Here is a 22705-nt window from a genome sequence, read left to right as displayed (position 1 = left end):
TCTGAGCTTCTGCCTGGATGCTCTAGTCGTGATGGGTTTAATGCATGGGGTTTGGGTGGCAGCGTGACGGGATTGAGTCTGATGTTTTTGTCTCTCTTATTTCTACAGAAGAAAGACCCCGCTGATCCCTTTAATGATGACGAAAAGGAAAGGCATAAAGTGGAGGCTCTTGCTAGGAAGTTTGAAGAAAAATATGTATGTTTTTCTTCTTTCTATTACGTTATCCCTTGGAATGGGCAATGCTGTTCAGCTCTAGACCAGTGGTATTTCAGTAATGGTCGTTGGCTCTTATGTTCCTGTTCTCCTGCTGTCCTGTATCTTGGCTGGAAGGTTCTGTTTTCTATGTTCCTTTCCTGTCTCAGGGCTTGGTCCACAAAAATAGTTCAGATATGTTCTTAAATCAGATGACAGTCTGATTCAAGTGAATGACGTTCTCACTTGTAGTGGCAAACGTCATTATCTTAATGTAGCTTATAAAATTTAATTGTCTTAAGCAAAAATTAATTTCTAGGCCTTGCGCTGGGTAGCGTGAGAGACGCTGATCTGTCTTACCCATTTCCTTTCTGTTCTTCCTCTATACTTTACTTCTGTAGATGGCAATAACACTACGTTATGTTTTACAACTGGCACTTTTGAATAGCGAGTTGCTGTATTGTCTTGTGATAGGAATTTGACCTATGGGTCACCCCAGTGCACTGCGTGTATGTTTGGTGGGTGTCGTACCGAGTTTGTACTGACTGTATAGCAGTTATGGAAGAACAATCCATCTCTGCACTGGCAGAAATGTTGAAGGGGTGCAGACCCAAATCAACGTAAAGTCTGCTGGCACAAAGCCAGCCTGTCTGGCAGGTCAGCGTTCCGTTTCATTTGGCTGCACCATTTTTGATTCCGTATGACAAGGCCTAAAACTGGATTTACCGTATCCTGAGATTACATCATGGGAGTTAACGCTGGTTTGGTTCTGCTTTTGCTAGGAGCAAAAAAGATCTCGTTCTCTCTTCTGTACTGGAGCCAATGTCAGTGTCCTGTATCGGGGCCATCCCCGCGGTAACTGGAAAAGAAGGATGAACACACTGTCAATCTTTTATTGTTTAGGGTGGCAAGAGACGTAGGAAGGACCGTATTCAGGACTTGATTGATATGGGGTATGGATACGACGAATCTGACTCCTTCATCGATAACTCTGAAGCGGTGAGTACTGGGGCAGGAGTGAGGGTGGTTAAAGGCAGCGGCCTGGGGGGCTGAGCTGGCACCTGGGGAGAACCTGAACTGGGCGCAAGCCGGGGGTGTGCCAGGGCTGGGGAACGAGAGCTCGCGGGGCAAGGGCGTGGCAGGAGAATGCTGGTTAGCAGGCGTGTCCGCAGCCCCGTCTGTTCTTGGGGGAGCTCGAGTCCCGCTCCGTTCTCCAAGCAGCTCAGCTACAGAGTAAAGCGACAAAGCTTACAGTGGCTTGTTCTCCGTTACTTCCAGTACGATGAGCTTGTTCCAGCTTCTCTTACTACAAAGTATGGAGGGTTTTACGTCAACTCGGGAACACTGGAGTTTCGGTCAGCATCTGAATCTGATGATGACTGTGCTAAAGAGAAGAAGAAGAAGTGTCCCAAGGTCAGCAAGCCAGCTTTCTCGGTTATTTCCGTTAGAGCTCGTGTGCTCCTCTTCGGTGGCAATGTCTGTTGGACATAATGCCGAAGCGATGCGGCTGAAAGGGGAAAGAGCAGGAGCACTTGGCATCCCTTCCCCTTTCTTGGTAGGATCGTCTCTAGTGTAAAAGCTAGGTGCGCTGTGAAATGTTGAAGACAGCGTGTGCCCGAACGTGGTGATACGTGTATGGGGGTTGGGTCAATGTGTCCGGCGGGGAAGGAGCTGTTCTCAAATTCCTGGGAGAGGGCCCAAAGGGGCTCTGGGGGTGCAGGTCCAATTCCATGAGCAGGAGACGCTTTGATTGTGACTTGGTTTTAACCCTCTCCAGAAGCGGAAGTTGAAAGATGGAGGTGAAAAAATGAAGAAGAAGAAGAAGGATGATTCTTACGACAAGGAAAAGAAATCCAAAAAGTCCAAGTTCCCAAAAGCTGGGTAAGGCGGGGGAGGGAATGCTTGCTGCTCGACACCTTGCCTCGGGGTTACAGGTGGCATTTGTTATGCTGCAGTAGTACCTCTTGCAGTGGGGGGTGGCTTGAGTGCGTGGCGCGTAAACACCAGCAGGTAAACCCCCGTTGCTTCCAAAGTGGGAGAAAAAAGGCAGCCGACGATTAGGGAAGGAGCACAGCTCCACAGCAGGAGTGTCCGAGCAGAGAGCGGCACGGCTAGCTGCAGCGTTGGTGTTTCCTGGAGCTCTCTTTAGGCACTGACGGTGGGAGCAGGTATTGGAGAGCCTGAAGAGAAGGAAAAGGAATTTGCTTTCCTGGCTTTAGTAGGCAAAAAGGGTCAAGCTGCTGTCGCGCTAACTCTCTCTTGCTTCAGTTGCACTAGTTGTTTGTGCGCTTCCCCGTCTTCCTTGCTGGAATAATGCACGTAGCTAAAGAAGAGCATAACTCGGTGGAGATGGCTTAAGCTCCGTCACCTCTCTGCGGCGCGGAAGGACAGCCTTCTCTCCTCCAGGCTGAGCAAGCAGCGGGACCTTAAGACCTAAAGAGGCAACAGAACATTTTTCCCGGTGTAATTGGTTAACGGGCTAAGACTTTCCAGGGGATTGGTGCATATGGTTGAAGTAAACTGGGATGAAGGTATCCTTGTCCCCTCCCCTTCATCTTGTATTAATTTCAATTCCCTTTCCTCCTCCATTCTTTGTTTACAGCTTTACGGCATTAAATGCAAGTAAGGAGAAGAAGAAGAAGAAATACTCTGGCGCTCTTAGTGTCAAGGAGATGCTGAAGAAGTTTCAGAAGGAGAAGGATGCTTGGAAGAAAAAAGATGAAGAGCAGAAAGTGGTGACTCCTTCACCGGCAGAACCTCCAGCCCCAAGGGAGGCAGAGGCGATGCCTGACCCTTTGCTCTCGCTCTTTGGCCATGCCAGTGACAACGACCTGCTTCAGGCAGCGACGGCTATGGACTCGTTAACTGACCTAGACCTGGAGCGGCTCCTCAGTGAATCCCCAGAAGGGAGTCCCTTTCCTGATGTGGAGGATGGGAGCGATCCTATTGGGATGGGCTTGGAACAGGATTTCAAGCAACCACCATCGCTCCCGGAAGGCCTGCCAGCCCCTTTGGAGAAACGCATCAAAGAACTGGCTCAGGTATGGCAGTTCATTGCGGGGCAGTAGGATTGTGTGGTTGCTGGAGAGGGGACAGCTCTGCTGGGTTTGTGTAGCTTCACCCAGAGACAGAACAGACTCCAGTGGGGGAGTTTCGCTGTGCCACATCGCATCGTACCTTTGCGTCACCCAGTTTTCTCTTACGGCCAAGTCACTTTCCTGAACGCCCAGATGTCAGGTAGTGTCAAAGTCCTTGGCCTTGTTATCTACTGAGTGTTACATTCAGTATCCCACCTGTCAGTATGGTTTCTTCACCTCTCTTAGCAAAGTATGGACCTGATGCAAGAGGTAATTTCCAAAGTCAATTTAACATGAATGAACTTAAAATGTGAACTGATGAGGCTGAAACATGAATGAACTTAAAATGTGAACTGATTCAGGACAAATTCCACCGTAGTAGTTCTAACATGCTGTGATGGTCAGGACAGCGTCTGTGAAGTGGCGTGCAGTGTTCTGTATATAAGATAAGTGGGTACAGCTGGAAAGCATTACCTGTTCTGCAGTGTGAGAAGGCGTGAAAAGCCCTGTAGGTGGGGCTTGAGGATTTGTTAGAACCGTTTCCCGTGTCGTACGCAGGCAGATGCCTTCATGAAGCATGGGTTCAATTTGGCATCTCCCGCACTGGAGCCGCGTCACTGGCAATTTGGGTTCTTTCCCCATCTTTACCATCTCAGTGTTGGGGTACTGTTTAGGGAGTGGAATATACTAGAAGTGTGATCCCACGTCTTTTCACCAGTAGCTCCTCCTGCAGCTGGACTCCTGTGGGACTCGCCCATCTTCTCCAAAACGTTGTGACCCTCTTGGGGAACCGCTGTTCTGGAGAAGCGGGAAAGCATTGGGTGCTGGTCAGGGATCCCTCTCCTGGCATGTCGAAGAAGTGCGCTTTCAGACTTGCTGTGGGCCTTCTCTGGTGTGAGGGCACTCTCAGCCTGTCAACAAATGCTGAGATGTTTTGTTCCTGCTACTAGTGTTGTTTTTAAACATTGATTTTTAAGTCATAAACAGTGCTCTCGGACCTCTACGGCGGTGTGTGTTCTGCCTTCTGGGGCATGTCAATTTAGAGCACCTGTTACTTAAGCATCTCTTACTTAATAACTCTGTTACTAAAGATAAGCTTCTGTTAAAGATAACTGTGTTCTGCTGAGGAATTTTAAGTGTGTATAGTGGTGGTGAGCAGATGGAAGAGAAGGAGGAATTGAGGAAAGTATTGCCACAGCTGATAAAAAGAATAGGCTTTTCATGGATGTTTCTACTTGCTATTCAGGCTGTTAACAGAAAACACTGAAACAGCTGTTTCTGAACTATATCTGAGTTAAAGGAGAATATTACGGAGGCTCCCATGATATCAAGTTAATTGTTATGTTGCTGCAAGATAGTGTAATAGCAGACTACCCACAGATTTTCCTGGTTAGGTTTTCCTGCTGCTGTCTCTCTTGTTGCTAGACTGTGTATGTTAAGAAAAGAAACCAAGGAGGAGAAATACAAGATTTAACAAACTGAAGCCTCTGGGTCAGTTAGGATTTTGGGACATGTTCTCTGGTGCAGGTGGGAATGAAGAGGTGCCATACCTCTGTCTGAGAGCCAGGTCTCTTCCATCTCAGCAGGTGGGAGCATCTCCTGGGTTAAATGGAGCCTCCAGGCATTTCCTCTTCTACTTGAACTGATTTGGCTTTAACTCTCCTTCCTAAAAGAGTTTTCCTGTAGAGGATTCTCTTTAGCATTGAGCCTGCTCCTTTGATACCATCAGCTGTCCATGACCTGCTGCTGGCAGAGAGGAATGTACACCTTCTGGGCATAAATTACTCGCTTACCGGCCTCAACCTTGAAGTGTTAAATCAGGGGGTTTCAAAATCGTGCCCTTCTCTCCTGGTCTCCTTTCCCATGCCAGGAATCACTAACTTGATGTGGTGCCTTGTGGTGAATCTCAGCTTTGTTTACATCCCCACTCAGAAGAGACTGAAAGCTCTTGGCAATTTTCTACTATCTCGTTCATCTCTTGGAATTATTTTCCCGCTGGACATATTTTTCATGGGTGTGATTTTTGGACAGTGCTGTGTGTGCTGCAGTCGTAGCTCAGGAAGCTTCCTGAACAGGATTTTTTTTAGCTTCCATGGTGTTGATTGGAAACAACATGTCCCCTGTGGCTGCTAGTCTTTCTGTTGGTTTCTTGCCTTAGTGTCCAGATTGGTCTAGAAAGCCTGATGATAACTATCCCTGACCCTCATTAAACATGACTAGAATGATCTTCCCTGTTCCAGGGACAAGTTCTGTGCTCTCGTTACTCAATCTAACAGCTCTAGTGTGAAGTTAACACCGTGCCCTAGAACTGTCTCTTCTCCCCGTGGGAAGTATGCCAAGGAAGCCAGCGGCCGCCAAGCCATCTCCCTTGCCCCATTAAATGGAGGAATCTTCACTCTAGTGTAGTAACTCCAATGCACTCGACTCCAGTGTATCTGCACAGGAGAATCCAGAACGGGAAGGTCTGTGGGCAGGACGTGGTCTTACCAGTTCAGATGGCAGGGTTGGACTTGGAGTGAGGAGGCGTAAGAGGAGAGGACACAATCTCTCTTCTGTCTGTCCATTGTCGCAGCTTTTAGCCCATCTACAGCAGGTAGCTGGTGCAGAGTTTGGTGGAATAAAACTGTGCGTTGTTTTACAGTATTTCTGAAGTGGTTTAAAAACCACTTGATTGCTTGTGCCTGTCTATATTTGTGAACTGATGATGACTTGTGTTATTTGCTGATTTCCAGGCTGCCAGAGCTGCAGAAGGAGAAGGCAAACAGAGGTTTTTCACTCAGGATATCAACAACATCATACTGGAGTAAGTGCGCCACGAGAGAAGAGTGGGAAAGGAGAATATTAGGCAGAGCATTTATGGTAAATTCAGGAGCAGGTTTAGCAGGAGTTGGGGGGGGTGTCCTTATACAGGTCCTCCACACAGAACATGCCTGGGATAACATGAAAGTCTCCTAGAAATGGCTTTCAGTTGAAATATGATGTATAGCTGAGGTAGGAGAAGATTGGGAGGGATGTATCCAGGCCTCCTGTTCTCAAGATGATGCTTGATACCTGTGTACTTAAATTTGGTCACTTGACCTGTGATTGTAGCTTGATACAAGAACAGTAAATCTCTCCCTGTTGGAGATGTCAGGCGTGTTCTTTGCTATTTAAGTTATACGCTGTATGGAATATTTTGTAACTGGGATAAGGCTGCTGTGTTCAACTGGTTTTCTCTGCAGACTGGAGGAACTCCATTACTGCTGTGTGTTTTTGAGTCCCCCAATTATAGAATGCCAGTGTTGCTTCACGCAGCTGTTGATAATGGCTTCATTCTTCTTCAAGTGCCTGGAGGAGGCTGATGAATGCACACAGCTTTGTGATCATCGCAGTGTAATACTTACACAGAGGCTTTAATTTCATTAAGGTTTATGAAGGCACTTAAAGGGAATTGCCGAAGGGAAGTTTGGGAGTCTGTTTCCCTCTCGTTTCAAGTGGTGATTACCACCTTTTAGCATTCCAGTGCTGACTGCGCAAACAGTCCTAATCTGTTTTCAAACTGATAACTTTAACCACATTCAGAAGTGATTTAAATAGATTTGTGTGACTTTGCCGTAGAATCAGTTAGGGGTTTTTACACTTCTTATTGACACTGAGAGGTGCCTTAAAAAGCTAGTCTCTTAAGTTATACATAACTGTGTAGATGGGTTTGGCACACACTGACCTCTCGAATCTACTCACTGGGAAGTAAGTTCAAGCCCAAGGGATAAAGTTTGATTCTATATTATCCTGTGTTAGACCGCCATAGTATCTGACATAAGCAGCGTGTACATCTCATTTCATTGCCTGACGATCCTGCACTTCATCTGCCAGGAAGAAATGCAGAATAAATGAGACTACCGACATCCTTTTGTTCCTTTTCCAGATACTCTGAAACTAGATTAAAAGGCGTAGTCTGAAATCTGCAGAACCATCATACTTCTTATTGACACTGAGAGGTGCCTTAAAAAGCTAGTCTCTTAAGTTATACATAACTGTGTAGATGGGTTTGGCACACACTGACCTCTCGAATCTACTCACTGGGAAGTAAGTTCAAGCCCAAGGGATAAAGTTTGATTCTATATTATCCTGTGTTAGACCGCCATAGTATCTGACATAAGCAGCGTGTACATCTCATTTCATTGCCTGACGATCCTGCACTTCATCTGCCAGGAAGAAATGCAGACTAAATGAGACCGCCGACATCCTTTTGTTCCTTTTCCAGATACTCTGAAACTAGATTAAAAGGCGTAGTCTAAAATCTGCAGAACCATCATGTAGTTTGGCTTGTACTTTGTCCCTCCCTGCCTGCTCCCCAGGTGGCATCAGAGTTGCATTTCTGTTGCTTAGAGAACCCTTGCCAGATCCCTGGTCAACGTTGCGTTTGTCTTGTTCTTCAGCATAGAGCTGCAGACCCGGGAGCTGAACAGCCAGATCCGGTCGGGGGTGTACGCCCACCTGGCTGCTTTCTTCCCGTGCAGTAAGGACACCCTGGTCAAGCGTGCCCGTAAGCTTTACCTCTACGAGCAGGTGAGTGAATTTGGCAGCAGAGCCCTGTCTCGTGTGCACGTTCCCCCCGATCTCCAGAGCACAGCTGTTGTCTACCTAGCGTGGTGGTGTCCTCCACGGAGCGGGGTTCAGGCGCCGCATCTGGGGGTGTGGATTCAGAACTGGCAAGGTCTCGACCTGCCAGATTTGGGTGTCTCGGGTGGACCAGGCCATGTGGACCTTCAGTCTGTTCTGTGCTGTGCTCTAGGGTGGCCGATTGAAGGAACCTCTACAGAAGCTAAAGGAAGCCATTGGAAGGGCCATGCCAGAGCAGATGGCCAAGTACCAGGAGGAATGCCAAGCCCACACTCAGGCCAAGTTTGCCAAGTAAGCTCCTCGTTTGCTCGTTATGCATCCGTAGCTCTTCTCAGCAGGCTCCCTGTGACCTGTAGGCTGCTCTCATGAAGTTTACCACCTATTTTTGTTCTGTAGTCAAAAATTGCTGACGGGCATTAATTGGCCTATTTAAACTGTGTGTGTTCTTTATGCTATCTCTGGCGATGCCAACTACAGCAGCATTGATGGGACCAGAACTTGGCTGAAGTGTTTCACTTCTGTGCAGGCACGTCTTTAGGAACATGGCAGTCTGAGAACAGTCGGGCTGGATTAGTCCCGTGGTCTCTGTTACACAATATTGGGAGATTTCTTGACCTTTAGCACTTGGCTCAGCTTGCACCCAAAGCAAGAGATTTAGACCCTCTTCTCATGCGTGTGTTACCGTTTGCTATTGAGACCTTTGAACAGTGTTGTTCAGAGATACTTAATCCTGCCCTTGAATCTCCAGGACAATGACTTCCACATTATCTCTGTGACCATTTTAGGATGCTGGAAGAGGAAAAGGACAAAGAGCAGCGAGATCGAGTTTGTTCTGATGATGATGAGGATGAAGAAAAGGGAGGGAAGCGCATCATGGGACCGCGAAAGAAATTTCAATGGAATGATGAAATCAGGTTTGCATAATTTAGATACTAAGTGAACCTGTGACTTGTCTTTTTCTATGCAGTTGGAAGTGAAGCATTTCAGTATTTGTATCTTGTTTTCAGAGCAGCGTTGATCATCTCTAGTGACAGTTAGCTTGGAGGTTTGTGGCAGACTGTGCTGTTTATGGAAGCCACTATTGCATTTATTAAATCTCACCCTTATACACATTGCAAAACTAAGCTGATTTCAGGCACAGCAGAGGCCAACTCTGAGAGACATGCTAAGAAGCCTCTGTGCAGAGGCCAAAAGAGAGGGACGGATCTTTGGGGAAAGGAGGAACTCGGTCAATTGCTGAAATCCTACAGACTGGACTCTTCACAAGACCAGATTGGTGGCTGTGAAAGCAGTTAAAGCTAAGGGGGATTGCTGCCCCTGGCACCCAGGGGTCTGGCAAAGAACAGAGTGCTGGGTGAAGGGGAGAGGGACAAAGGATAAAAAGAGAATCAATCACGCTGTCGTCTTCATCTTATTCTGTAACAACCTGGGGTGCTGCTCCGTAGATGGCCGATTCATTTAGAACAAAGCAAGCTTCGCTTCCTGCCTTCTCGTTGCCTCTCAGCACGAAGGTCTGCAGGGAGGTTCAGTTCTGCGGTTGGTAATGGCGCCTGTAATTCTGGCACCGGTTTACTACCTCTGCTGTTTCAGGATACTAAAATGGGAAGGGGTGACAAGGCCTTTCCCCCCTGGCGCATCGATGTGCGTGCACAGACAGAGCGAGGAACGTGCCTTTCCCTTCCTCTTTCATGCGGAGGCAGTGCAGGGTCGGTTTTATTACCGAGCCAGGCGCGTCTTGGCGTATTTATCCAGCCCCGGATAAACAGAATGACCTCCAACTGGGGAAAATCAATCCGTGTAACTCTATTTGAAATCTTCCTGTTCTTCAGGGAGCTGCTTTGCCACTTGGTGAAGATTAAGTTGGATGGTTATGACCTTGACAAGAATAAGGCTCAGTCTCTAGAGGATTATGTGAAGACCTTCCTAGATGGAGAGGTGAAGCCCCTTTGGCCAAAAGGCTGGATGCAGGCCAGGTGAGCAAGAATCAAGTTGTACTCCAGGGATTCCTTGTTATAAGGGACCTCTGAAGGTCATTAGTCCTACCCCTGCTCAGAGAATGGCTAGCTTCACAGTTAGATCAGAGTGCTCAGGGCCTTGTCCTATGGAGTTTTGGAAATCTCCAAGGATGGAGATTACCACAGCATCTCTGGGCCCCCGTTCCGGTACTTAATCACTCTTCATGAAATCTTTTCTCCTTATTTCCAATCAGAATTCCCCTTGCTGCACTGAACTTTAATATTCCCTCTTTTTGCTTTTTACTGTGCACCGTTGAGAAAGGTCTGGCTCCATCTTCTTCGTGGCTCCCCGTGCCCCCCACTCTTTAGGTAGTGGACGATTGCCATTAGCTCCCTCCTCGCTCTTCTCATTTTCCAGGCTAAGCAAACCCAGTTCCCTCCACCTCTCCATGTATGTCGTGTGTCCCTGTTCCTCAGCCATCTTAGTGGCTCTGGACTGTCTCCAGTTTGTCGACATCTCTCTTGTATTGTGGGGACCCTGAAGCTGGATGCTGTGTCCAGATGTGACCTCACAAGTGCTAAACAGAGGGGAATAAGCACTTGAACTGCTGGCTGTGCTCTTGCTAATACCTGCCAGTATATCGTTAGCTCTCAGCAGTACACCCTTGCAGCAGTGGCTCATGTTCAACTTGTCCACCAGAACCCCCGGGTCCTTTTCTGCAAGGCCGCTACATAGCCAGTTGGCCCCCAGCCTGTGTTGCTGCGTGAGGTTATTCCATCCCAGCTGCAGGACTTAGTGTTTGTCTTTGTTGAACTTCACAAGGTTTGTGTTGGCTCCTTTCTCCAGCCTGTCCAGGTCCCTGTGAATGGCAGCCCTGCCCTCCAACATACTCTCCCCCCTCCCTCCGTTTTCATATCACCCTCAAACTTATTGAGAGTGCAGTCCGTGCTGTCGTCCAGGTTGTAAATGACAATGTTGAGTAGTCTTGGCCCCCGAATTGACCTCTGATGGATGCCACTGGCAGTGACAAGTTACAAGGTAGAACTGGGACTGAGGTGAGGCTGGCTGGCCTGTGGTTTCTTGAATCTGTTTTACAAAGGATCACTCTGTAATCTGTCTCATGAAGGATACATTTTTCAGACACTTTGGGAAGTCTTCCCTACACCCTAGAGTATTCCCAAAAGAAAGCAAAGCAGAAAAGTGTTAGGGGCTTCGGACTTGCACTAGACACATCAGAGAGCAGAGTAAGTAGGAATTTGGTGTGGTTTTCTTTACCCTATCTGGTGTCTTCACTGCTGTTTCCTGCTCTTTCACACCCTCCATCATCCATGCCATTGAGCTGGCAGTTGCAGAGAGCCATACAAATTGCAGAGAGTCGTTCTGCTGAGACTGTCATCAGCTTCTGGCCTGCTTTGTTTTGCTCAATAGTTTTAAAGAAAGAACAACTGTACAGTCTTACTGCTGGGATCTCTATCTCTTTGCATTTAAAGAGCTGGGCAGCGCTGTCGTCTTCTCTCTGCCGAATTTGCTTTTTGTTTCATGGGGGATAAAGGAAGAAGTAGGTACCGGTTCTTAAGAGCAGTAAGTATGAGTAGCACATTACAGATCCATGTGGAGAAGTCCATGGCCATTTATTGCAGCTGCATGTGCACGTGTAGTACAGTAACGTGCATGGTTGTAGTGTGTTGGTTTAGTGTACGGGAGCTGAATGATGGCATTAAGAGGTGGGTGCAGATTCCTACTTAGTTAACGAAGCTATTACCAGCTTCAGGGTCTTAGCTTGCCAAGTTTTAAAAACTTTTCTTTGAATAAAAGGAAATTAAAATCTTTTCCTCCTAGTTTGTAGGTGAAACTGTTCTTAGGCATACAGGTTTTCACCTAAGACTCAGCGTAGGAGGGCCCTCCAGTGAAGTTAACTACAGAATGACTGAATAAAAGCGGTTTTCCTGGTTGCTTTCCAGTGGCTCAAGGACAATGGTTTCTCCTGCTGGGACTTGATGGAGTTGGACTTGATGATCCTTATGGGTCCCTTCCAACTTGAGATATTCTGTGATTCTATGACTTTGTGGTTTAAAGACAGAGGGTAGACCGACAGCCACACAGAAGGGGAGGGGAGGGATTGGCAACACTAGGAGAATTGTAAACAATTTGATGGTCAAGTCAGCTTGATTCACTGTCATCATGATCACAGAAGTTCATGTTTAAGAGGAACTTGAGGATGGACTTGAAGAAACAACTTTGTGTATGAGTTCGGAGAGGCCCTGCCATGATTCCGTTTTCTCAGGTAGCACTAAAAGGCGATTAACAGAATATAAGGTTAAAATAAGCTTCCTTTTTAAAAGAAAAAGGATGACAAAAGTCTTTGTCAGGCTCTTAATAGCAGACGGGAAGCATATTCCATATGCCAGAGCTGAAGGTGTATTTATAAGCTTCTCACCCTGACATCTAAGAAGGCAGCTGAGTGGCAGCTGGTTTAGGTGAAATAGTGTTTGTGTGAGATTCTGGTTTACTTAGCCTCAGCAGTAAAGGATTTTGGATGAAGCTCTATTTATTGGTTGTGGTTAGTCAACTGTTATAGAAATGGTTGTGCTGATTTAAGAAGTCGCCCCAGCTGTTTGCTGGGGACGCAAAGGCAAGAGAGACATGCAGTGTGCGAAGGCTTCTCATCCATATTGCTGTATTGAGGCAGGGGAAGGTAACCTTTCTCTCTTGAAGTTGGTGAAGAGCTCTTGTATGATCTGCCAGCTCTTGGATGATCTGTGGCAGCAGTAACGCCCAGCTTGAATGATTGTACCGCCTCTCCAGTTGGCTATCAGCTTTTTAAGCTGACAGAGCTTTTTCCTTAGTTATTGTCCAACAACTGCCTTAATGGCCTTTCCAGCGCCTACAAGCATAGCTCCCCAGAGAGGGAATTGTGTGGGGGAATTCAGCAGGATTTTCCTGGAAAAGGGATGAATATTTGTTTGCTCTCTGTGATTTTAATTTCACTAAGTCCCCTGCTGTACTGTGCAGCTCTGTCTCCAGTGATCCCAGCTGCTCTACTGGGTCTTGCTGGATATCACTTCTCATTGCTCTCTTCCCTTCTTAGGACACTGTTTAAGGAGAGCAGGCGTGTACATGGACACCTCACATCAGTCCTGTGAGTATCGCGCAGCATTCCTTTGGAGTGATAACTGGTGAACTCCGTTCCCTGGGGCCTGGGTGGATCATGCAGAAGCACCTGAGCTTGCTTGGCTCCCATCAGATAGTTTGGCGCTGCTTCATTTGGGGAGGTCTAGGGAGAGTAGTTGTTTGCGTGTGACATCTCCCAACGACAGCCTTCCTGAGGTGCTTTAGCCTTACAGTAAGCTCAAATATAAGAACTTTTCCAGGTTGCCTCCTGGCCTTGTTCAACAGACTGGAGTCAGGCCTCTGTGCTAGTCCCTGGGAGGCAGATCAAGGTAAAATGGAGTGTGATGCCAGCACTGTGATTATTGCTACCTGTTCAGTTGGTCCTTACTGGATTCTGGATTCCCTCTTTCTTGTTGCCTGGTTAAAGGAGGGGTACAATGAGCTCAAGCTAGTGAAGATGGGTGCAACAGGCTTGTGGGTGGCAAACCAAGAGAGCCATCGGAATCCAGCTGGGCAGGTGCTTTAATGCCAAAGGGTCTCATGGATCTTGCTGGCAGTCTATAACAGATGATGATACGGACTTAGGCTGATGTCTGTTTGACAGACGGTCCTGTTCTTGGCACTGGATGAGCGAGGGGAAGTGTGAGAAAGAGTATGAAATAGAGTGTAGAGTCATCCTTCCCTCAGCCATACTGTTCCGGCAGTTCAGGGATGTCTTGTATCAGAGATTGCATCTGACCAGACCAAATGTTCTATTTTCCGTGAATTTGGCAGATGCTTTTGCATCCTTGACTTCTTCTGGGAACCTAAAAGAAATGTGTAACTTTTCTCCAAAACAGTCTCTATCAGTTTCTCTCTGGGTATTGCTATAGTTAGGTCAGCAGCGGGTTCCTGTAGTAGCTCCTAGCCCTGCAGCCGGTGCAGGAGGTGTCTGTTGAGTGCTTTCACTGCTCTGCTACCATTTCAAGACTCTGCTCCGCTCCCTAATTCATTCCCCTGTGTGGGAGTTGGGGCTTCCTAGAGCAGCGACCAAATGTCATACGGTTTTGAATCCTAGCAACCTGAGATGCTGCCTCTGTTCCCTCGGTTCTTTGCAAAAGACTCAGTGGATCATCATTAACAGGGCCCAAGTGTGCTCCCTAATTGGATGCTTCCCTGCGGGCATTCAGTGAGCCATGTTTCTTTTGTCTCCCTCAAAACAGGGTGAAGAAGAAAGTTATAGCTCCTACTAAGGTGAAAGTGAAGGTGAGTTCTTTGTTTTCTGGTTCTCATGGTTGACATACACCAAGAGTCTAGTGTCTGCCATCTTAAATCCTATATTTGAGCCTTGTGCCTATACATTAGGTACAAGGAAGTTGTACTGTGAACTAGCTCTCGTCAGTATTGGGCTTGAAAAAACAACTAGAACGGCAGCTAAAATTGATGGCAGCAGCAGTCGGGAGGGAGGCGGGGGGCCGGCAGGCGCAGAACATGCCTATTCTGCCTTTTATCCCCAAATCGGGAACCTTCCCTTCCCTTTTTAGCAGTAAACCCTGCTTCTGTTCTGACTCTGCCTTCTCCTGTGATTTTTGTTCCAGGAATCTTCCTGCAAGCCCGATAAAAAGGTGTCGGTTTCTGCTCCTTCGATGCACTCAAGCAGCACCTTAGCTCTGTCTTCAGAGCCCCAGGGGGGAGCTCTGGGCATCAGTGCCCAGACCAGAGAACTCTTGTCCCTTGGGACAGCCCAAGCGGCCAGCAGCACTGGCACTCCTGCTACCTTCATGGATGACTCCTTGGATGAGGACTTAATTCACAATCCCACTTCCTCCCTCGAAGCAGTCTCTAAGGAACTGGCTGTGCTGAACAGCAGAGCGGGAGGGAGCCCTGACTTTACTCTTTCTGGAGCTCCAAAAGCTCCACCAGAGAAGATCCCAACTCTTACATCCTCAGAGGAGAAGAGGACATTTCCAAAGTCCAACCCTTCCCCTACATCATCCTCTGGTTCCCTCCAGTCTCCTCTAAATTTCCTGGCTGAGCAGGCCCTGGCTTTGGGCCAATCTTCTCAAGACAAAAAGACAGAGAACTCTAATTACAAAGAGCTCTCCTGCCAAGCTTCCCCCAGCAAAATCCTTCCTGATGCACACCAGGCTAAACAGAAGCACCACAGCCTGGTCCGGCCAAGCCACGGGCCTCAGACCTCCACCCCAGTGCCGGGTTCTCAGGTGAAGGTCTTTCACTCAGGCAGCCAGCTACAGAAAACTTTCACCTCCCCGGCTCCGTTTGTCAAACTGCAGAATCCCAAGTCCTCCTCCCCACTGCCCCAACGCTCCCTCCTCCAGCAGGTCAAGTCATCAACCAAAGCTCAGAGCTTCCATTCCTCTGCGTCACCAGGCAGCACTCAAAATTCCGGCAGCTCCCACAAGAGCCCAGGCTCATCCTCATCATCTCTCAGCTACACAGGAAAGCACTCAAGTGGCTCTAGCTCTTCAGGACAGTCTTACAAATCACCCTTCGTTTCTGGTTCCCTCTCCAAGCACGGGGCTTCTTCCAGCAGCTCCTCATCTGGAGCTTCTGCAAACCAGGGCTGCTCCTCTGGGAGCTTGCTGCCCAGTGTGCAGACCCCTTCCTCGGGCCAGGCGTCCAGCCGCCCGTCCTCAAGCTCCTCGGTGAAGAAGACGCCTGTTTCGCAGAAGCTGACTCTTGTGGCACCTCCTGGAGGTTCAAACGGAGATTCTAGCGGGGGCACTCAAGGAGTGGCCAAATTGCTGACCTCCTCCCTAAAGCCAGCTGTTGTTAGCAGCACCGCATCTTCTACCTCTGTGCCGGTAAGCAGGGGTGCACTGGCCTAGCCTAAAGCCAGGAGAACGCATGGCACTGTGTCAAGCCATCTCCTAACTTGTTCAGACCTGCTGTAAAGTGATGACCTCAAAAGAATTTCCTGAAATTCTTGAATGACTGTCTGGATCTTGGCTGCTTAGGCTCGGGAGTCCTGGCCTTTGCCATGGGCTTGCACTCCAGAATTCAAACTTTCATTTTCAGCTTAAAGTAACAACTAAGCAAAATACTGTTCAATAATGTCTCATGAAGGACTCCTGGGTTACCTATACAGACTTGTATAATTCAGCCATTGTATTTAATGGTATAAGGACCTTAGTTTTCACCTGTAGCAAAAAAGTAATCGTTCCTAAGGCTGTTGTATTAATTTGTTGTTGGCTGCTCATACCTGCCTTCTGCGGCACGTGGAAAGAGCTGGGCAATTAAATGAGTATATTTAAATGGGCCTGGAAACCATGTACTGCTCAGGCCGTGTACCTTGTCTGTTACTGAGATAGAGAGCTGAAAAGCATTCCCCAGTGGTATCTCTCTCCATGGGAGAGACCTCCAATAACATCCTTAGGTGCAGGCATACACCAAACCGTGGTGCCTTGAGTTGTCAGCAGTGATATGCTGCTAGAAGTGAGTAGGAAGCATCCTCCCTGCAACTCACAGACAGTGTGTAAGCTCCTCCTCTGCCTAATGGAGGCACGGTTCCAGAGTAAGGGAACAACAGAGTGAAATCCAGTACGGTCACGTTTAGAAGAGCATAGCGTCCAGCAGCTGGATTGCCAGTGTCCTGGGCACCTCAGGAGTTGGCAGCTCTTGGGCCCTGGCTGGGAGGGCGCTTCTTGCAAGGAGGAATGCTTGAGTGCTCCATGTTTTGCAGTTCTTCCTTAAGTATGAATGATGCTATGCCTTGGTTTTCCTACTCCTGACTGACCTTTTCTGTTGCTTTTCAGAAAGGAACTAGTGGAGCTGTGCTGCTAACGAGTTCTTCCTCCTTAAGTGTACTGGCTCCATCCTACAAGTCCAGCAATCCAAAGCTGCCAGCTGCCCTGAGCTCCACCCCATTAGGTATTATCTCTCCTATTCATTCCTTCCCTCTTCATGTCATCTCCTTCAGTTCAGACTCCTCCCCAAAAGCAGGAGTATCAAAGGATGCAATAGTTACGGGACCTGCTCCAGGAACTTTCCACCATGGCCTTGGCCACAGTGAGTATCCTTCCTGGTCATGCATGTGTGTGTTACTTGTGCCTGTGCTGTCAAATAACAAGAATGCCAATGCTCTGCTGTGTTAACCCATTGCAGACCAACCCATCTCTCTTGCTGTTGCTTCGTGCTGTAGTTCATGCACTTGCACCTCCAGCATTTGCATTTGGAGAGCCTTGGGCACATCCCCGTAGTTAGCCCAGAAGTCCCAATAGCTGGAAGCTGAGCTATAGGCTAACTGCTGCAGCTCTTCTGCTCATTTCTGTCTTCGATGTGTATTTGTTCTTTTTTTTTTTCCCCCCTCTCTTTTCTTTGTTTTTCTCTTAGGTCTTCTGTGCTGTAGTTCATGCACTTGCACCTCCAGCATTTGCATTTGGAGAGCCTTGGGCACATCCCCGTAGTTAGCCCAGAAGTCCCAATAGCTGGAAGCTGAGCTATAGGCTAACTGCTGCAGCTCTTCTGCTCATTTCTGTCTTCGATGTGTATTTGTTCTTTTTTTTTTTCCCCCCTCTCTTTTCTTTGTTTTTCTCTCTAGGTCTTCTAGCTGGCTTGCACTCCAGCCCCCACCATGCAGCGCCACTCCCACATTCTGCCCTGTCCACTCATTTACCGCAAAGTTTGCCAGGTAACTTGTCAGACGGTCGTGATTTGTCTTCTGCGTCGTGAGTCATCCTGTATCTCAGCAGATACTTCCTCTAGGGGTGAAAGCAAAGTGGTTGTCCACGTTGTCCGACTGGTGCGGTCATCGCTAAAACCTGCGGCCTCCCCGAGATACAAACCAAGGCGTAGCCCTCTGTGTCCTTTACTGTTTAGTTAGCCAGGGCAAACTTGTGCGTTTCTGGAACGATGAGTCCTCAGTGCTTATAGCAAGTGTTGGTTCCCGGAGGTACTCAGCTTGCTGCTTGCGTCGTGGTGAAGAATTATCCTGCTGGGATTAAAGCTGTGCATGTTTATGCACAGTCTGCCAGGACTGCCCAGGAATGAATATTCTGGCTCTGTGGAGTTTTGTTTCTGGTCTGACACATTTTATATAGGTCACCAGAATGTCTTGCATCTGTGCACTGAGCTAATTGCCTGCATCTCCTTCGCGACAAGTTTGTAGTGTAAATGGAGACTGCTTTACTTGGTGTTGACGACGTGATGATTCTGCAGTTAAGCCTGTTCCTGCCCCAGTTTGATGCCTGCAGAAGCAATGCGTAAAACAAGAGATTTCCGAAGAACACCACCTCTGCTCGTAAATGGTGTCCTGCCTGGTGGGCTGTGAGCGTGTGTAAATAAGGTAGCACTGTGGAGGAGGGAGAGGAGTAAGGGGGATCCGTGCAGCATTCAGAAAATTGAAACGCAGGGCCAGCAGGCCAGGCTTATCTGCCTCAGGGAGTTGTTTATCCCGTTGGTAACTGCTATTTCTGCTTTCTTGATCAAGTGTTCTTTAGCACTTCAGTGCGGTTCAGTGCCACTGTCTTCGTACCCGCTCCTGCTGTGATCGTCTTACTGGGCAATATGAGCCTGATTTAGGAGTGGATGTGCTAGCCTAATATTGTGGCACTGCGGCCATTAGGTGTGTGGATAACCTGCTGGAGTTAATGTGGCCTCCCGTAGCAGTCATGGGGTAAAAATGCCCTTGACCGCTGAGCGCAGTGCTTGTTCGATGAAGAAAGAAGAGAGTGCTGTGCACCGGTGAAAATTCAAAGAATTTGTTGTCTTTGCTGCTTTTGCTGGAGCTTGTCTGAGGCAGGTTGTTATGCTACTCTGATGCGGTGGAGCAGAAGAAGGTACTAGCAGCAGTCACTGGTGTGACAGACCCTTCCTTCTTGTTTGTAAAGTCACAGTTACTGGAGAGCGAGGTGATTGATTTCGGTTTGAACATGGGATGTGAAATATATTCTGTGTCACTGAGAAGGAGTTCTGTCCCATTATTTGAGGGAATTTGGAGTGGTTACTTCACTGTTGCTTATAGGGCTTATAACGAAAGAATTTTTTGGTGGACTGCTGCTCTTAAGCAGGACATAGTGCTAGAAGCTGCGAACAGACAAAAGGTGACTAGGAGTAAGTGAAGAAAAACTGACCATTGAGACAGCTTCAGCAGAGACCCGCTTTCTCACTTGGTGTTTTCATGTGAAGATTGGAGATTGAGCCTAGTGCTCTGGGAATATTACCAATTGTGGTGTTTTGTAGAACGGAGTAGATATTTAAGTGACCATTGTAATCTTAAAATGTATTGGTTTGTTTTGTGGAATAAACTGTGGTTGGCTGTATAAGCAGGTGGCCACAGCTGCATTGCTCTGTCCGAAAAGCTGCGAGGACCCCGGCGTGTTGGGAGGTTGCCACGAATGCAAGGAAATGTCGATGTCTTAAACGAAAGTGTTTATACCAGCATTCATCAAAAAGCATTTGAGCAAGGAGCACCCGGTGCTTGCTTGTGTGTCGTCACTGCTGCATTGCTGGTGGAGGTGCCTGTGTGCTGGTGCTGTGGCGATGGTTCTGACTGCTCGCTTTAGAAACGCGACGTGCTGGGGCTGAGCTCTTGCATGGAATGAACTGTCCTTGTCCTGCAGAAGAAGCTCTTGCTACGCTGCTCAGTGCCACTGCTGCTTAACTGCACGCCTCAGCACGCCCATTTGTTCATCATAGTCTGATAGTAGTTCTAATTGCCCCTGGAAAACTTCTGCTTCCTTAAGCTTCCTTCCTTTTTCTCTCTTCAGTGCATTTTCTCTTTTCCCTCCGCGTCTGTTCCTGTCTGTTACTTCCGTGATTAGATTCCTATGATTCCTCTTGCTATCAGTGGGCACCTTAAAGCCTTCATTACAACAGCAAAGGTGTACTAACGGTGTTATTTCAAACCACCTTTAGATGCAAGGCAGCCAGTACCATGTATTTCTAGTTTCCTAGATGGGGAGACACGGTAGAGCGGCTTTTAGAGACGGGCATAGGCTAGCTAGTCAACGAGCAATCTGAATCTATGCCGTGGTGCTTTTGCTGGGAGGCCACAGGAGACCCTCAGTGCTTCCTGTGACCCTTACTCAGGAGCAGAGGCAGGGCGGCTCCCAGCTGTGAGACGTCTCCAAGCACGTCCTCTTACCCCCTGATTCCTTGGTGCTGGAAGGGAAAAGTAGGTCTTTCTGTGCGGAGAGATCTGGCTGCCCCAGCTGCATGCAGCTCCGTGGAGCTGATGCCGAACCCCCTTCCCACTTGGTTTTATTTTCTTCCAGATGCTTCTCAGCTTCACGGCAAAGGGTCCAATGCACAGCAGCGCAAGTTGTGACGTCTGCAAGGAGGGGAGCTAGAGCACACATAGGATAAAACCAAGAGGAACAGGTCATGAACTTTGGATACCGGCTGTCTCTTTTTTTCTTTTTTCTTTTTTTTTTTTTTTTTTCCCCTTTTCTTTTTCCCCCTCACGACAACTGGAGAGACTGAACCGCAATCAGGAACTCATTGGTGCGTTTGCTCAGAGGCTTTCAGAGCTAAGCACCCACACAAAGGGCCACCTTGAGCCATGCCCCGATGAGAGAAGCGTTTTGTAGCACTGTTTTATTGCTGCTGCCCTTCACGCATTCCCTGGCACTGGCAGGAGCTAGAACCTGCAGGGAGACTCGGGTGGCTTGGCTTTCCTGCAGTGGATTCCCACCCACCTGTGTCTGTATCTGCCAAGTACCTCCAAGTCCAGTTACCTCCTTGGTCTCCCAGTGGAGGGTATGAAAGGTGCTTCTTTCTTCTGCTTTGGATTTACTTGGATAATTCTAGCACTGCCAGTGCTTTCTGAAGACATTTGACTAACTTTTCGATTGTACTATAAAACTGTGCTACAGTTAATTGGAGGACTTAACATTTCCTGTGTGGTGAATGTAACGAACCACTTGATGTTCCCCTCTGGAGGAGAAAGAAGACTCTTTAGAGAAACATTTTTAGATGCAGTCATTGACTTTGAGAATTCTACTTCTTTCCGTTTTTGGATTTTTTTCCTCCTCCTCAGTTTTATCCTCATTACCATCGAATGCATTGGATTGAATGGGACACTTCTCAGCATGTCACATGTATAGGAAGACATAATTCCAGTGCCTTTTATGGTGGAGCAAGAATGGACTAGTGACACACATTTCAGCCCTATTTTGTGTGCTCCTCAACCCTTTTTTAATCATTCTGTATTTAAAATGTATTCTGTTTTATTTAATAGAGCTTTTTATGGTTGCACATCAAAAAAAAAGCTGCACTGTCTGGACTTCAGTGGTGTCTCGGTGACTGCGAACACAGTACCAAATCCAGCAAGAGCACCAGTTCTTATCCGAGTTTGTGCAAGCGGGTTCCAGACCCTCCCCTAAAGCCATTCTTTCCTAGGGTCGTCAGTTGTGATCTCTTTGGTGGGCAGAGGGAATGATCTAGATAACCAAGGTCACTACTAGTCAAATGAATTCCAGAGAATAATAATGCTCTCCTCGATGATTTCTGCACTAGGATCATGTGCTTGTCACAGCTGCAGGAACGGGGACCATCTGGAATCGGGGTGTGTCTTTTCTTTTTAATTTTTTAACTCTTAGACCTAAATACTTCTCCTGAGCACACCCTTTCAATCTGCGCATAGCTAAGGGCAGGCTGTGGTTCCAACTGAGCTTTATGGGTTTTGATTTTCTGCTCTTCCCCCAGTCTGCCTTTTCTCAGGCCCCCACAGCCACATCTGAATCGTGCAGTAGTAGTGCTGATCCGCATAGAGTTTACTGGTATTTCAAGCAAAAGCTTGCAGCCTTCCTTCTTGAGCTTTGGGGAAGGATGCTGACACTGAGTATACCAGCAAATATCTGCTTTAGTTTTCCCCGTTTTTGGTAAGATCCAAGATGGATTGTTTTCAATTTGAGCTGATACCTAATTTCCCAAGATCAGTGCATTGTTTGTATTTACAAAAAAAAAAAAAAGCAGCTCAGATTCAGAATTTGTTTACAGAAAATACCTAGGTTGTAGCAAAAGAGCCAAAGACAGAACTTGTGTTATTAAAACTAAGCACAGCAGTTATGGATGGACTCTGAGCAGTGGATGTCGCGTGGTTCCCGTTGAAGGCCTAATCCTGAGAGGTACTTTGCACCTTCAACTTCCCATGGTAGCTGAAAGAGCGTTCAGACACCTGGCAGGATAGGGACTCTCAGCGAGTGACTCGAGGTACTGGTTCTACTCCCTCTCTTTGCTTTCACTTGAATGCTTCTGCTGGGAAGCACCTGTGTGCGTGGCCAGAGCAGAATGCCCTCCTTCTAGGAATTTAGCGAAGCCTCTTGCCTCAGGGAAATGTTTATTTGGTGGAAATTCTGTGGGATATTTTTTTCTTTACGTGCTATAATGAATGAGTGAATGGTATGGAGCAGAGTCGCAGCAAGGCAGAACCACGCAGAGACCTGACAGCTGATGGGGAGCCAGGAGTCTGGCATCTCTGCCTTGGCGAGGCAACTTGCAACGCTTTCGTGACGGTGTGGGGAGGCGAGGCTCCCATGGCACTTACTTAGTATGGCAGTTCCTTTCGGGTGTAAGAGCTGCGGTTTACTACTATATATTTTTTTGTGTGTGTTGGGACTGTCTTGCTGAAGATGGTGGGGGTGGTATGAAAACTGTTAATCTTGTACAGAACAACCGAATAAATTGTTTCAAAGTTTCCAAAATGCTTTTTTCCCATCTCCTTACCTCTAGTTTCATGACTTCGTTTTCAAAAATTTGTGTTTCAGCTTGGATGATCATCTCTTGATCATCTGTTTCTTGAGTGAGTAATGAATTATTTGCTGTTT

General features: G+C 47.6%; 1 protein-coding gene across 1 annotated transcript; it reads left to right on the top strand.

Annotated features, from left to right (window-relative positions):
* The first annotated feature begins 66 nt into the window (after window positions 1-66).
* UBN1 (ubinuclein 1) lies at window positions 67-22575 on the top strand. Its single transcript, XM_009277321.1, has 16 exons — window positions 67-195; window positions 1096-1191; window positions 1471-1605; window positions 1970-2073; window positions 2795-3233; window positions 6002-6072; window positions 7688-7817; window positions 8044-8162; window positions 8657-8785; window positions 9701-9844; window positions 12916-12966; window positions 14141-14183; window positions 14516-15742; window positions 16694-16946; window positions 17479-17568; window positions 20153-22575. Exons 1-16 carry the CDS (start codon window positions 82-84, stop codon window positions 20203-20205), a joined length of 3198 nt encoding a protein of 1065 aa, XP_009275596.1. The 5' UTR covers window positions 67-81; the 3' UTR covers window positions 20206-22575.
* Window positions 22576-22705: the final 130 nt, after the last annotated feature.

Source organism: Aptenodytes forsteri, unplaced genomic scaffold (genome assembly GCF_000699145.1).
Source record: "Aptenodytes forsteri isolate BGI_AS27 unplaced genomic scaffold, ASM69914v1 Scaffold26, whole genome shotgun sequence".
NCBI lineage: Eukaryota > Metazoa > Chordata > Aves > Sphenisciformes > Spheniscidae > Aptenodytes > Aptenodytes forsteri.
This window is presented reverse-complemented; position numbering and strand designations above follow the sequence as displayed.

Bases quoted from the DNA above. Each gene is read 5' to 3' on its own strand.
- UBN1 (XM_009277321.1), top strand. From the start codon at position 82: ATGTTTTTGTCTCTCTTATTTCTACAGAAGAAAGACCCCGCTGATCCC. The intron at 12,967-14,140 runs GTGAGTATCGCG...CCCTCAAAACAG, and splicing joins GGACACCTCACATCAGTCCT to GGTGAAGAAGAAAGTTATAG. The intron at 17,569-20,152 runs GTAACTTGTCAG...ATTTTCTTCCAG, and splicing joins TTTACCGCAAAGTTTGCCAG to ATGCTTCTCAGCTTCACGGC.